At 37.9% G+C, this 14,419-nt stretch overlaps 1 protein-coding gene across 3 annotated transcripts in view; it reads left to right on the top strand.

The window, feature by feature from the left end:
* Positions 1-14,419, top strand: part of unc5db (unc-5 netrin receptor Db) — a 276,678-nt gene that overhangs the window by 206,415 nt on the left and 55,844 nt on the right. For all 3 annotated transcript variants that reach the window (XM_006797542.3, XM_006797543.3, XM_006797541.3), the window contains one exon: positions 9,240-9,324. In XM_006797542.3, the coding sequence (XP_006797605.1) occupies positions 9,240-9,324 (85 nt within the window). The remainder of the gene's footprint in view (positions 1-9,239; positions 9,325-14,419) is intronic.

Below are 14,419 nucleotides of genomic sequence, written 5' to 3'. Positions count from 1 at the left end.
TACTGCAAGATCAGACAGAAATAGCTTGAATAGCTTAAAAGACCAACTCACTCCTAAACTCCAGGCACCCCAGAATATTAAGCTTATTTTTACATTTCTTCAGAGTATTGTTTCATACTCTGAAGAAATACATTGAAAAGTTAAAGTTTCTGTTGTCTAAGGATAACTTGTTTCCATTATCCATCTTTTAAACGTTTTTATGCTACAGTCACACTGGAAAAAAAATTGTTGGCGACTGCAATGAACAAGTGACCTCTCACAGTCAGTTGTTTCAAAGCGACTCTGGTGCGTCCAGACAGCAATAAAACAGCAATAAGGCGGAGTCAGTCTGATGGCAGACTGAGAGCAGATTTGTGACTGAATGGGGTCAAGCTGGCAATTACATGCAATCTGTCTGTGATAATATGGCAATTAACTGTGATAAATGGGCAAATATCACCAATCTGTTGCCATCTACTTATGACGAAGTTCGCATTAAACCTCTGAAGTCAGAGTCATAATATGTGCTAACCCTAACCTCAATCCTACCCAATGCTCTGGGAGAGCAGCACCAACCACTACTATACAATCAGTTGGCAAGCTGTTGACTTAAGTCCTCTGTTGCAAAAAGACATGTTTTTGCAGTGATTGGCGCAGATGGACTCAGATTGATTGATGTGTGTTCGCAATCCGTCTGCATTTATAAGTTACACAAGATTATATGCAAACCTTTGCCAGTCTTTGTCCAAGAGAGATTGCCTCCCACCAGCTGATGTGTACAATCACCTTGAGACTGAAAGGAATCCTTGCAACTACTGGCAGCTGGTTCCTGAATGTGAAGAAATTAATTGTAATCACTGGGCAACCATCAATTTTTCCTAGCTGCAAACAGGTTGCTGTTCTATTCTGGTGTAACAAAGCCAGGAGTGGTCACATGAATCTAGGATTTCTAGCTATGATCATGTTCAGATTTAAAAAGGGGGGGAGGGGTGTCCCAAATATGGACTGGAAGCAGTCGCAGAATTTAAATGAAAAAACAAACAAACTATAACATATGAAAAATCCACCGAAGGTAAAAACATATGATAAAAGCTGAAATCAACACAGCTGCTGTAGCCAAAGCAGCAGCCCGTGAGTGTGCATGATAAGAAAAAGCATTGTACAATATGTATAGAATTATAAAGCGCTGTATGAGTGCACTGGAAAAAGTGCTATAAATAAAGTCCATTTAAAGCCCGGAGGCAAGGCTGGCAGAAATGCTGACTGTGTCACTTAACAGGCTTATCAGCATCAGTGCCCCATCATTACACCAAGAGAAGATGTAGCTGTTGTTTGGTATTTGTGTTAAATTAATGTCTTTCTTTAATGTATTGCTCCTGTGGCAACCCTGGCAGTACTAACATGAGAGAAAGCAAACAGCAAATATAAAATCATTCAAACTACTAAAAAGGTTTGCTTGCAAATTTTATAAAAAGTCAGCAATTGCAAGGCTTAGCTGCCCAGCCATTCATATGTTAGCCTGTCTGTGTCCCCCCGTGGGAACTATCCCACCACCATGACACTGAAAACCTACAGCAAAACCTGAAGCCACGTTGGTCACTAAAAGCCCTCCTGTGAATTATTTATTTACCCTCAAACTCATTAATTTTCAACTGACTGCTTTTGTAGAATACTTTGAGTATAAAACTTAATCAATTTATAAGCAAAATTAAATGCAGGGCTTGTGCTCTACCTACAGCTATACCTATAAAGAAACATGCTATATACACACAGATTTACAAATAGATGTTTCCTGAATCGATGTTGGATGTATATATATAAAGTCATCAGTTGGAAAGGACAAAGAAAATGATAATGTAAATCACCTTGTCAAAGTTTGTTCTAAACAAATGGCACATATCATTACTATATGACAACTAGTACATGAACACACTCCTTAGACCCTGTAAGCTGTTGCTAAGATCCATCTATGCTGTTGCCAAGGCAGGTAGCTGTTTGTTATTCCTCCACGTCATCGTGAGCTCTCTCAGGCAAACGGGGGTCACGCTGTCATCATGTCCTGCCAACACAAATGGCTGGAGGAGTCTGCGTGAACTGTGCCAACCACTTCACTTACAGCCCTCTTCTGTGGTCCTCCCATATACACGGTGGTGTTCTTCAGCCTGCATGGAGAGGTGAAGTGAAATCAGCCTCCCACGGTCGTCTTTCAGGCTGAAGGTCTGTGTGGAGAAGTCTTTGCTATCAAGAGCAGAACTCGCACGGTGTGTGTGCAGGGACTGCTGTTCATTAGACTGAACAGGCAGCCATACGCAGCACTTCACTGCAGATTACTGGAGTTCTCCAGTCACCTTAGTGATACAAACCAAAATAGCAACGTTCCTTACATCTGTTCAGCCATTTAGAAGGAGTGGATTCACACTACATCTCCCACACAAAAGCAGGGGACTTGCAGCTTTGAAGAATTAATTAAAATTTCATTAGAAATGAAAGACCGTGCAGCTGATTCTGTCTTTGAAAACAATGTCCTAAATTACTCTGCATAATTCACAAACCCCACTTTCAGCATTTTCAGTAGTTGTACCTATTTTCTACCAAAGAAATAAATCCTTTCACAGCGGCCATGAAGCTTAAGGAAGCACTCTTAATCACTTTAAAGGTACTTTTGATTGTTTAAACTTTCTAAATGAACAAAAACTATGAGTCTCAGAATTATTTGAGATAGTGTTAGCATTTGCACAAGTTACTATCATACTAAAGCAATTTATTTTGGTAGCTAGAAGAGCTTAGAGTTTGTTTATTTGTTTTTAAAACTAATATAGAACCTGATTAATTAGAAGCAATTCTTTCCAGATAGAAGTACAAAATTATTTTAGTTACACAGAATTTTTTGGCAGAAAACCTTACTGTGTTTGTGGATGAAGCTTTAACCTACCCAGTTAAGGACACAAAAGTTAACCACGAAGCATTTGCAATGAAGCTAAGTGTAAATCCTACAGCTGTGTAGCCTTTTTATTAGCTGCATTCACCGTTCGCTGTCTGTCAGCCTCATTGCGTAGTTAAAATGGCTTTGTCTTGACATTTAGCAGAATTTTTTCAAAGTTCCACATTTATGACACTGTGTTCTTGCATGTTTGACATTTGATTTGCTTCAATGTTTCTAGACATCAGGAGATGCTTTCAGCTTTTCAGCACATCAGCCCCTTATAGCCTTGTGTATTATGTTTGATATATACATTTTTTGTGAGTTTTTGAGACTTCTGCATATTTCGTGTGATTTTTTTCCGCACCAAAAGCTGAAGAAATAGCACAATACATTTGTATTGGATGTAGCAAATATGATGCAAATTAAAAGTCATATATGCTAATTAATGTGAAATGAATCTAAACACTTCATTTTCAAATAATTTGACTTTTCTGGCAATGATTTCGTGGTTAGGGGTCTAAAATGGTCTTGAAGAAACTCACTGACAACAATACAATTACAAACAACATGAAATACAACTTGCTCTGCAGGAGACATTCTTTCTGTTGAAATATTGTGAATCCCAGTGCTGAATAATCCCATAGAATTCCCTAGAAAGAGGGATCATCCCTTTACAGTAGACATCTACCTAGCCTGTGGCCTCTCAATTAAATGCATCCAGAATACCTGAGAACTTCACTGCAAGTGTATACGAACACTAGATGATTCATACCGTGCCCAAACAAATTAGACCCCCCACACTCCAGTACGTGTGACTAGTGTGATCATTCCGTGCTGTGCCACGATGCAGTTAAGTGAACTGGGATCTGGTGGACCTGGGTGTGGTTCAGTTGTACTATGTTATGTAATCAATGTCTGCACCACATCACAGAACTCCAGTCATCCTCATCTACATCTGCCTCTGAAAAAGTCACATTAAGTAATTTACAAACATCTGAGCAGATCGTGTCTCACTGCTTCCCTAATTAAGTCATAAAAATCACAAACCTGGTGCTCTGCAAGATCATGTTTCAAGGGTGCAAATGTGTCTGAGAGAGAGAGAGAGAAAGAACGCATAAGAGGGATAAGTTGAGATGCTGAGACAAAGTGAAGTGCACTTGGGCCATGAAGTGGCCGTGGAGGAGTGGTGAGTAGGTACACTGTTCCAAAAAATAGTAATGTCAAAGTATCTTACTGTATATTTTACAGTTTTGTACTGTCTTTCTAGAATATCATTAAATGTACATAAGTAGACTGTGATTTTACATGTCAAAGGTAAAATAACATAACATCACTGTAAATATAGTGAAACACAATTTACTTGTTTTTTAAATATATTTTTTTTGTACATATGCATATTTAGATTGTAAAAATACATTCAGAAATGTATCATAATTTCACGAATATTTGTCTGTTAAATTCAAATGTAATACTATGGAAAAATATATAAAATGATCGAAAATTAATGAGAATAATCAATAATTAAAGGAGTATTTGAATTATAATTTTGCTGAAAATTTCAGACTACCTATGAAGGAGCCAGTTTGTCTCAACCATACACAAAATGAATTTCACAGTATAGTAAAAAAAAACAACTGCTTTTCAGTGTTTCCACAGTGCAGAGCTTTCACTTTTAATGACCATTGTTGGCAAGTGAGATTTCTTTTATTTTTGTTTACCTGAGTGATCAGAACCCTTACAGCAAGGGGTTTAACTACTCAAGAAAGACAGTTGCAATTGACTCTTCCTTCTTTGTCACCACCAGCGCAAGCTCCCCAACATGTGAAACGCAGCTTTATTAAAAACAGACAAACTCTAAAGAATGCCCATTTCAGACATGACCAAGTTATTACAAATACACACTTTCCATAAAGCTGCCAAAACCCTCTATCTGTCATCTCCCTCGCTGCTCCTCTGAACCTTTTATTTGTAAAGCAGGGCCTTTATATGCTCGCTACACTTCAGAGTAAATGCTCTGCCATTCACTCTGCTGCAGATGAATAGTGTGAAGCAACAGAGGACGGGCAGTGTTGATCTTTTGACATGCTGTAAAAAAAAAATCCACTTGCTACTTCAAAGCTGTTGTGTAGCTGACTGGGAGATCAGAGTGAAAAGAAAGAAATGTTTACAGCTTAACTTAAATCACATATTGATTCAGTCGCTTATTTTCTGTAGCCATTTGTGTATATTCAGGCTGATCAGCTAAGCTCTTAGACTACTAAGACCTAAGGGGAAAAAATAACAGTGTTTACTCAGATTATGTAGGAATAACAACCTCCTACACATTTTACTGAAAAACGTCAGTTTTGTTTACCGAGACACAGGTTTTACTCATTGTGACCCACTGGCCACTCATCTTCATATTTTCCCCACAATTCCTAGATCTTTCCTAACAAATGATGTTTACCTCTTTAGGCGCTTTTTAACATTTCTGTTTTTCCCTTAATATTCAGCGCATACGTGGATATTTTCATGATTCACCGACAAAAATAAATAGCAATATATTTTGCAAATGTTATTCTGTGCATGGTCATTATGGCACATGAGGTATATCAAGCAATGCTTGAGCTACCAGATAAAAAAGCATGTGGTTAGACCATATTTTTGCTGAACATCTTAAACATGCCAGTAATAAGCTGGCATCCATTTCTTTCCATCTGTTTTACCGGTTGCATGATCCATGGCTTGTTGCCAGACCCAGTGTTATCTGTTCTGTTAGTGCCGATCATTAAGGATTAGGCTAGGAAAGTCAGCAGTCTTGATAAGTACAGGCCAACACTATTAGCGAAGACAACATCAAAAGTTTTAGAAAGAAACTGGCTCCATAGAAACTGGCTCAAGCATGGCGCTGATTTTTAACTTTAAACCAATGTAGAAGACAGAATTCATCACTTTTTATGTGTTTTTATCAATGCCTCCAAAGCGTTTAGGTGTGTAAATTATAAAGTTACTTGCTAAGTTCAGTCAAGGAGGGGTGCCAAGCAGACATTGCAAGCTGTTGCATTTCTGTCCTGGTTGGAGTTAGTGATGGAGTTAGACAAGGAGGAATTTTGTCCCCAATTCTTGTCAATGTTTATGTTGATGATTTGTCAAAGAAATTAAGAGCCTTTATGGGATGCATGGTATTTTATTGATCCATTTTATGTATACAGATGATCTTGTTGTCTTTAGTCTTAGCAGTGCTGGTCTCCAGCGGCTCTTTCACATACGTTCTCCTTACTGTATGACGTTTAACATGATATCAGATACAATATCATTACATTACATTATTACATGTCTGTAAAAGAGCACTGTAGATTTGCAGAAGCAAGTAAGGACAAATATCAAAGATTTCCAGAGTTGAAATTGTCAGATAATCATTTTACTGTCTGTGACAAGTTCAGATATCTTGGACGTCTCACATCAAATGTCAGATGATAATGGAAATGTTGGATGAAGTGTGCATACATCTTAGATAAATTTAATGCATGTGTCGATAGAGAGACCATTTCTTCATTTAGAACATAATGTACACCTCTGTATACGAAAGACCTTTGGACAAATTATAGGAAAACAAGTTTATGGAAACTTCATGTAGCTTTTATTGAGGCTTTGAAGTTATTGCTGAATAAACTGATGGCTCAGTGCAAGTGAAATGTTTGTAACGGCTGGAGCCACTACATTTAAAGTTTTATGAACACATCTCATTGATAAATCTATTTGCATGCACATGAAGCAGATACAAGGTTTAGCACCGCACGTTATCACTCTTCATTGTGGAGACACTGGTATAGTTGCAGGAAGGTGATTTGGGTGTATTTTTATTTGTTTTTCTCTTGTGTTACTGTATGTGATTTGTTTTGTTTCTATGGACATAAAGATTGACTGAATAAAAATTGATTGATAGTCATGAAATTATGTTGCAACCAGGTGCTGCTGATCATATACATTTGATTAGCTTTATCATCAGCAAGGCTGAGCACCTTTATATAGGCAGTAGTTTTGGAGTTTTTTGGTCTGGACCTGTCAGGTGCATGTTAACACATCGTGGACGTTCCAGCAAATTATCCTAAGATTAAAAAAAATCAGGAAAATCCAAGCTGATGGGTTTTCACAATGTAATGTGAAGTGATTTTTTTTCTTTAATTGTTTATATTGGGGTTTTTTTTTGCTGTTGTTAAAGTAACTTTTCCATCATCACTATAGGTCATCAAAAAAGAAAAAAGAAAAGAAAATGCAGTTGCAAAGAATGGTCTGGACTTTTACATCAAAAAAGCAGAGCCACACACTGAAATGAGAGAGCAGCCAGAAGTAGCTTCTTACTTTGTTTGGTCATAAGAGGCTGAATTACATGCTTGGTTAATTTTTTTTTTAACAGACTTGGGTCAAAGGTATTTTTTTAACCAGTTTTGTGGCTGAAGGGGAAAAAAGTGTAGTTTAAAGAGCGTACAATCATATGACAAAAACATCAGTTGCTACCCTTAGCATCTGACTGGTGTAGCCATGTTTAAAATGAGCCCCACTGTGCTGGAAACTGTGTGCATGAACATGAATGCTGTGTCAACACAAGCTAAGTTAAAACCTTCACTTATCTTGCACATGATCAGAGTCATTGTCGGCTTCTCATCCATAGCAGTCTTATGTAAGTCTTCATTGTAGTCTCATGTAAGCATAAAATGCCAAAAACCTTACATGTAAACAATAAAATGTTTTCCATTGTTTTTGAGTTTCCCTCACTAACATTATCTGTACCAACAAATATCCAATAAATATATAAAATGTTTTTGCTAATTGGTTGAAATTCAGAAGTGAAATACTAAAATAGTACTCAGTGCCTGTTTGCCTCAGTCACACATAACTGCAGGCTAAATTTTGATTACTTGAATACACTAATTAGTTGTTGTTTCTTCTTTGAAAAAAAAAAATCAATAAATAAGAAAATCCAACTGATTTTTGCAAAAATATATGTTGTATAATTTTGTAGGGACTGTTAAAGACCTGCATGCAAATATTCTATCAATAACTCCAGTGCAACTTAGTCACAGTAACTCCCACAGCTCTGCCTGCTTAATACACTTTTTTCTGCAAGCTTTGTTTGCTAACCCATTAATTTGTTATTTTTCTCATTCGCTTACAAGATATAACTTCATAGTTTATTTAAAGTTCATATTTGTGTCATTGATTCCCCCTCATCAGTATGGAAATTGTTGCTCTGTTGTGTAGCACTTTATACTCAGGAGGATGGTTATATAAAAAGTAAATGCTTCAATATAGCTAATTAGCGATAATAAGCTACATTTATATTAAATTGTCTGACTCTACATCTTCCCAAAGCCTAGCAAAGTCAAAAATGCTTTCTGGTTACCAACAGGGCAAATTTACAGATGTAGTTTCAGTGGGACTTGGAACGGAAATGATTGCACCCACACAAGGAAAGTCAATTATTGGCAGAGAGAATGGTTTCACCTCCAAATTTCAGTTTAAAATTCCATTGTGACCAGAACTTTGTAATGAACTCTGTGACGTCTTATATCTGAACTCTCCAATACATAGCAGTGTAAAATAGACCATGTGGCTTGGTACCAGACAACATATGTAGTTGACTGCAAACCTTAAACTGCAGCCGCTTGGAAATATTTGCACTAAAGCAAAAATAAAAAATAATAATAAAAATAAAAGACATAAGGTTAATAAAATTCATTTTTGTCACTGTGGTCTGCTCACTGAAACTTTTTCCCATTGAACCATGACAGTAAAAAGCATCTTGATCTCCACCAAGCAGATTCTTTGTCTAAATATAGAAATATTTTACCAGGCTGGGATGAAATTTAAATAATTCAATCCAACCAGTGTTTTTCAATTCAAGCTCATCTATATAGTGCTAAATGGATGAAAAGTTTGAAGTACAGTAACATCTTCTATCTATTTCTATCTTTGCTAACAACCAGTCAAGAATCAGAAATCCACAAATGCCAGTGCTTCACCGAGTCCTCCCGAAATACTCTTGGCTGTCTTATAGCTAACCCTATAGAAAAGTAGTATTTATGTCTTCATTTGCTCATGATATGTGAACACTGTTTAGATATGCCAAAATGAGCCATTTTTTATTGTACTCCCATTGAAAATCAGCATGAATATTATAACACTTAGAAGCCCAAGTCTAGGTCACTCTTTTCTTTGAGGTGAACTGAAGCGCTCATGAATATCTACATAACCCCAGCATGTATGACATGCTCTTATTTTGCCCTATGCTGTCAGGCTGCTGGAGGAGTTGCTGCTGACACAAATGTGTGTGTGTGTGTGTGTTTGTGTGTTTCAGGGGTCAGCCTCCTGGTGCCTCATGGATCCGTGGCTGAAAATATGTCCTGGGAGATGTACATGGTGATCAATCAGGGAGAAGCAAGGTGAGGCCACAGTTTACCTAAATATCATTTGAAGCATCTATCTGCCTGTCACTCTCTCTCTATCTTATCATCCATCTGCCCTGACTCTCCATCACCTGTCCTCGCTGTCGAGCTTTGCTCTAATTATTTACAATCTTCTGTTACTTTGTTTGCAGCTGCAGTATCAGCGCTCTGTCATTGTGGGATGAAGGAATTCGATTTAGGCTTTCTGACTCAGAGAAATATGTTTTCTTACTGCCTGTTGTCTGTGTTGAGTTTAGCTTCTAGTCTTCCAAGTATGAAATTTCAACCAAAACAAAAAAATAATTAATTAAAAAAAAAATCAAGCTTTTTAAAGATCAGTTGGAGGATTTCATGTCACTGTCTCTAAACATTGTAAATGGTAAATGGCTTGTATTTGTATAGCTCTTTACTAGTCCCTAAGGACCCCAAAGCGCTTTACACATCCAGCCATCCACCCATTCACACATTCACACACTGGTGATGGCAAGCTACATTGTAAGAGGATAGCAAGACAGTCTGAGTGTAACACACATATGCTTGTGCTGTCTTTCATACTATTCACACAGCCTTTTAGAGCCAAAATGAGAAATTGTTTATGATGTGTCTGAGGCGGCTGGCTGACAAATCTTGTATCAAACAAAGACTACAGATACTCTTCTTAGGCTAAAAAAATTGATTGATAATGAAAGGAGCCTTCACAAGATATTACACATCAGACTCCTTTTTTCCATCATGGTTTATAGTAGTCAGGATATAAAACTGTTCTGGAGGAACTTTGTTTTATTACTGATTAATAATGGATGATTGAGCTGCTGAACCATTAATGCTTGACCCTGTATCTCCTGTAAATTACATATGGAAAGCAAGATGCAAAAAAAAAAGTTTCCTGAAAAACCATTCATCAGGAAAGCTGTAATTATTTTTTACCGGTAATGCAATCAAAAGCTTTTGATTTGCAGGTTTTGATTGTGAACTGCAGAATGCAAAAACAAACGCCTGCACTGATGGAAAAGAAGGTAGGAGAACATCTAAAAAAAAATGGAGGCACTAATCAAAAGGAGAGTTTACTTTTGTTGAAATTAGTGATTTACCTCTGTCTTTGAAAATTGTCTTTGATGAATGGTTTGCTCTCAAGTAAAATATATGTGACAAAATCCAAAATAAATTAAATGTCAGACAAAATAAGAAATGCCAGTTCAATGCCATTCATTGGCTAAACACATTAGCTAACTATCATTTTAATGTTAGCTAATGTACCTTAGCTATAGGCCTCTAAGCTTATCAATTGCTGTTAATCATTTTTTATGTTAGGAGCTTGAAAAACTATAAAGAAGTCATGTCAAGAAGAAGTCAAGTAAGGCAATAAAGAATCAATAGATGGAAAAGCAACCTGTCTCAAACCAGTTGTAGCCCCGCACTGACTGACTGCAGCTTGGCGTCAGTCTCAGACAGATTGGCCAAGGATTGTAAATAATTGCCTAATTTGTAAATGCAGACAGATGGCAATACATTGCAGTCAATCTATGTCAATCAACAGAGGATTTGACTCAACTGGTTGCCAGCTGGTTGCATTCTGGTGTGTCATTTTCCCATCCTGCAGTAACTATGTAACTGTTTTTGGAGGAATTTCTTGAATTCTGTTTCAGATCCATGAGTTTCTGGCTGGACTCTGCATGGAAGCTGTTACAGTAAATTTCTGGATCTATAGATGACAAAAAGTTTGGAATCTTTGCTAATTTATCACAGTCAATCACGTTATTATCATAGATGCAACTGTAACTGCCAACTTAACCCCATTCAATCGCAAACAGACAGACTCCACCTTATTACCAACTGATGGCGGCTGGTGGCAGACCTGGTTCCTCTCCAAACGCTATTTATATGCTATAGTCACTTCGCTTGAGTGACTATAGCATTAATGTCAGTAGCATATTATTGGTACGATATGTATCAAGAAACTTTTGCTTAATTATGGCTTGTTTTTTGCTGTGACACTCTGATCATTAACAAACCGACCATTTGACCTTGCTACAATCACTGCCGCTCAGTAGTTCAGCACATTTTTTCATTTCCAAAAGCAGCTGCTTAGTATAGTTTTTGACCAGCAGGAAATAATGCATTTGCTTCCTCTAGATAGTATTTCAGGCTCCAGAAAAGCTACAGCTACTGTATAAGGGATGCTTTCCTCCTCTTTTTGGACAATTCTGAGGCATTAACATTTGGGCAGCTAGCTGTAGCTGATCCATTTCACCTCTGCTAATTTAAGTTGCTAAACTTGGCTGTGTTAGTGGTGTTGGTGGCCTTATGGAGAATCTTTATTGGAACTATCTGATGACGCAATTTGTGCCTCAGTTTTGGTGAGTAATAACTCACCAGTTAATTAATCAGCTGCTTAGTACTAATTAGTAAGGATGCAACTTGGTAATCAGGCTTGCTAGTGTTAGTAGTTGTAGCAATGATAGTGATCATAAAGGCGTGTTACAAAGCCATCAAAAATGAACAAATGAATATATTGGCAACCACTTGTAAAGCTTGTACAGAAGGTAATGTGTGTGACCCTCCCCAAAGCCATCTCTGCGTCCATGTGTGTTTACCCTCAGGCTATGTGACAGATGGGCCTATCTCCCTCTCTCTTTAGAAGCCCTCTTGGTCTCTCGATATGGGTGTTCATTTCCAGAAGCCCCTCACAGGTGGTAGTGTGGGCTTTGATGTCCTAGCAGCTGTGGAGAAACTCAAGTTTACACCACACGACCCAGGGGGGACTTCGCAATGGAGTCCTCTATTTAGATAACTGACTGATAAGAAGCAAAGTCAAACGTCCAATCCTCCAATGCCTTTCCCGTCCTCGTCACTCTGAGAGTCAATATGTAGTTATGTACTCCACTCGGTGTCAACAATGTGGCGCTCTGGGAGAGAGTCACGACCCGGGAAGCTTGTTTAAACGATGATGAATGCAGTGATGAACGGAGCTTGGTTGTGCTGATGGACATGCACGACAGAATAGAAGGCACATATTTCTCTCGGGGCCTTTCATCTTGGCAGCACGTACATTATGCATTCTGATCACGGCTAGGTAATGACCCTCAGATGGACTGAGCTGTCTCCAGGGCGGAAGTTTGCACGGTCTTCCCTGTGGAGATTCACAAGGGTTTCTAGTTTCCTGTGAAGTGTCACTGTTTATTCACATGACTCCACTTGAACAAAGTAGCAAAAGAGAATAGAACCTACAAAATCACAGGGACGTAGCTCGCCTTGATGGGAGCCACTGACATAATAAGTGGGTGGAAAGAGTGAGTTATGCCTGTCACGATGCAGATTTTCTGTATTTGAGGTTGATTTTCAAAGCAGTCACTCAATTTTCCATTACATGTTTTATACTGATGTTAAAAATTCAGCACAGCTCTTCTTTGTCCTCTATAGAGTTACACAATTATACACAATACATGGAAACCTCTCAACCTCGGAGATTTTTAAGAAGTCCTGCAAACACAGAATCATGATAGAGTTTAGGAAAACTTTTTTACATCCATAGTCACCAGACAGGTAGAAACTATGTAAAATATAAATGACACATGTGCAATATAAATTGATACATAGTAAAGATAAATTATGAATCATGGTAAGTTAAAAATGATCACAGATCTGCTGTGCCAATGTCGCTATCTGGCCTTTGCTTCATAAAGTAATTTAAAGGAAGGAGAGTAAGTCCATGCAAAACCTATTTTTCAAGAGTAAAGATGACTGTTTTGTCCGGTTGCATTTAAAAATTAATATTTTGACATTCATTAAATAGATAATTGATTAAAAGAGACAATAAAAGTGACTCAATCATAGACCTCTATGAGAGATCTTAACTTATTAACACATGTGCATTACTCTCTTGGGCTCAGATATGTTTTTATAGAGGCAACACTTCAAAAAGTGTTGATGTAGTGTTACTTCACCAACACAATACATCTTGGTTTACTTTTATTTATGTAGCACTAAATCATAACAATAGTTGCCTCAGAGTGCTTTATATCATATACAATAATACAATTAAATGACCCGCTATGAGCACTTGATGACAGCGGGAAGGAAAAACTCCCTTTTAACAGGAAGAAACCAGGCTCGGGGAGGGGGGCGGGATGAGCACTCCCATCAAATGACTTTATCTAGAAAAACAGTATTCTAATTTGGTGGAATGATAGTGTGTACTTGATTTAGGCAAATATAGCCTTTATTTAGGTCAGTAATTACCCATTATTATTTTTACTACCTCAGGCATGACCAGGAGGAAAAGCAAATGGATAATTAGCTTTGTATGTTTGTATGTTGGTAGCACTCTTTCCTAGGTTCTGTGACAACTGTATAGCATGCTCCATGGGGTCTTTGAAAGTCCTTACAGGTGTAAATCCTTTTGGTGTAGAGCTGCCTTCATCCCCTCCTTTAGATCCCTACCTGCTAGCAGAAAGTGTTTACTTTCTCCCACCATCTTTTCTACCTTTGAAACTTTCAGCAAATATGTCAGGCTCCAACATGACAGTGTTTTGTTTCAGCCACAGCCATGCTTTTCATGTCTTTATTTTTTCCCCTTGCTCCTCATGCACTGAAAGATATTTACTGTTGACAGACATTTTTCTTCTGGTGGTCTGTTAACTTTGTCATCTCGCCATCTGTTAATCACCGTCTGTGTCGTAGCAGGCCAGTGGACACAGAATTGTATCCTACTCTTTCCCACTACAGTGTCTTGCACCCAACCCCCCTCCAACCTACTTCTCCACACACTCGCAGTCCTATTAAAGCTATTTTCTTGAAGCTTTTCAAAGGCTCATCTAAATCTTCTGAAGTCGCGGTTTTGCTTAGGTCAGACATATTCGCTTTTGCCTTCAAGGTTTTATGAGCACTTTGTATTGTAAGATAAATCCTTCAACCTACTGAGGCAGAAGCAGCTTTGTTCTCGTAGGAAAATTACTTTTTCTGATGAAATTATATTCCGCAGATGTGCTTTATGAAAGAGGCCCAGGTGAACATTCGGGGTCTGGTTTAGTATATTGTTTATAAGTTTTTAATTCATAAATCCCACGAACAGACCCAGCAGCACTCACAGAAT

The sequence above is a fragment of the Neolamprologus brichardi genome, chromosome 12, assembly GCF_056152115.1.
Source record: "Neolamprologus brichardi isolate AB-2024 chromosome 12, ASM5615211v1, whole genome shotgun sequence".
In the NCBI taxonomy this organism is placed as follows: domain Eukaryota; kingdom Metazoa; phylum Chordata; class Actinopteri; order Cichliformes; family Cichlidae; genus Neolamprologus; species Neolamprologus brichardi.
The sequence above is the reverse complement of the archived record's forward strand: the minus strand, read 5'-3'. Positions and strand labels throughout refer to the sequence as shown.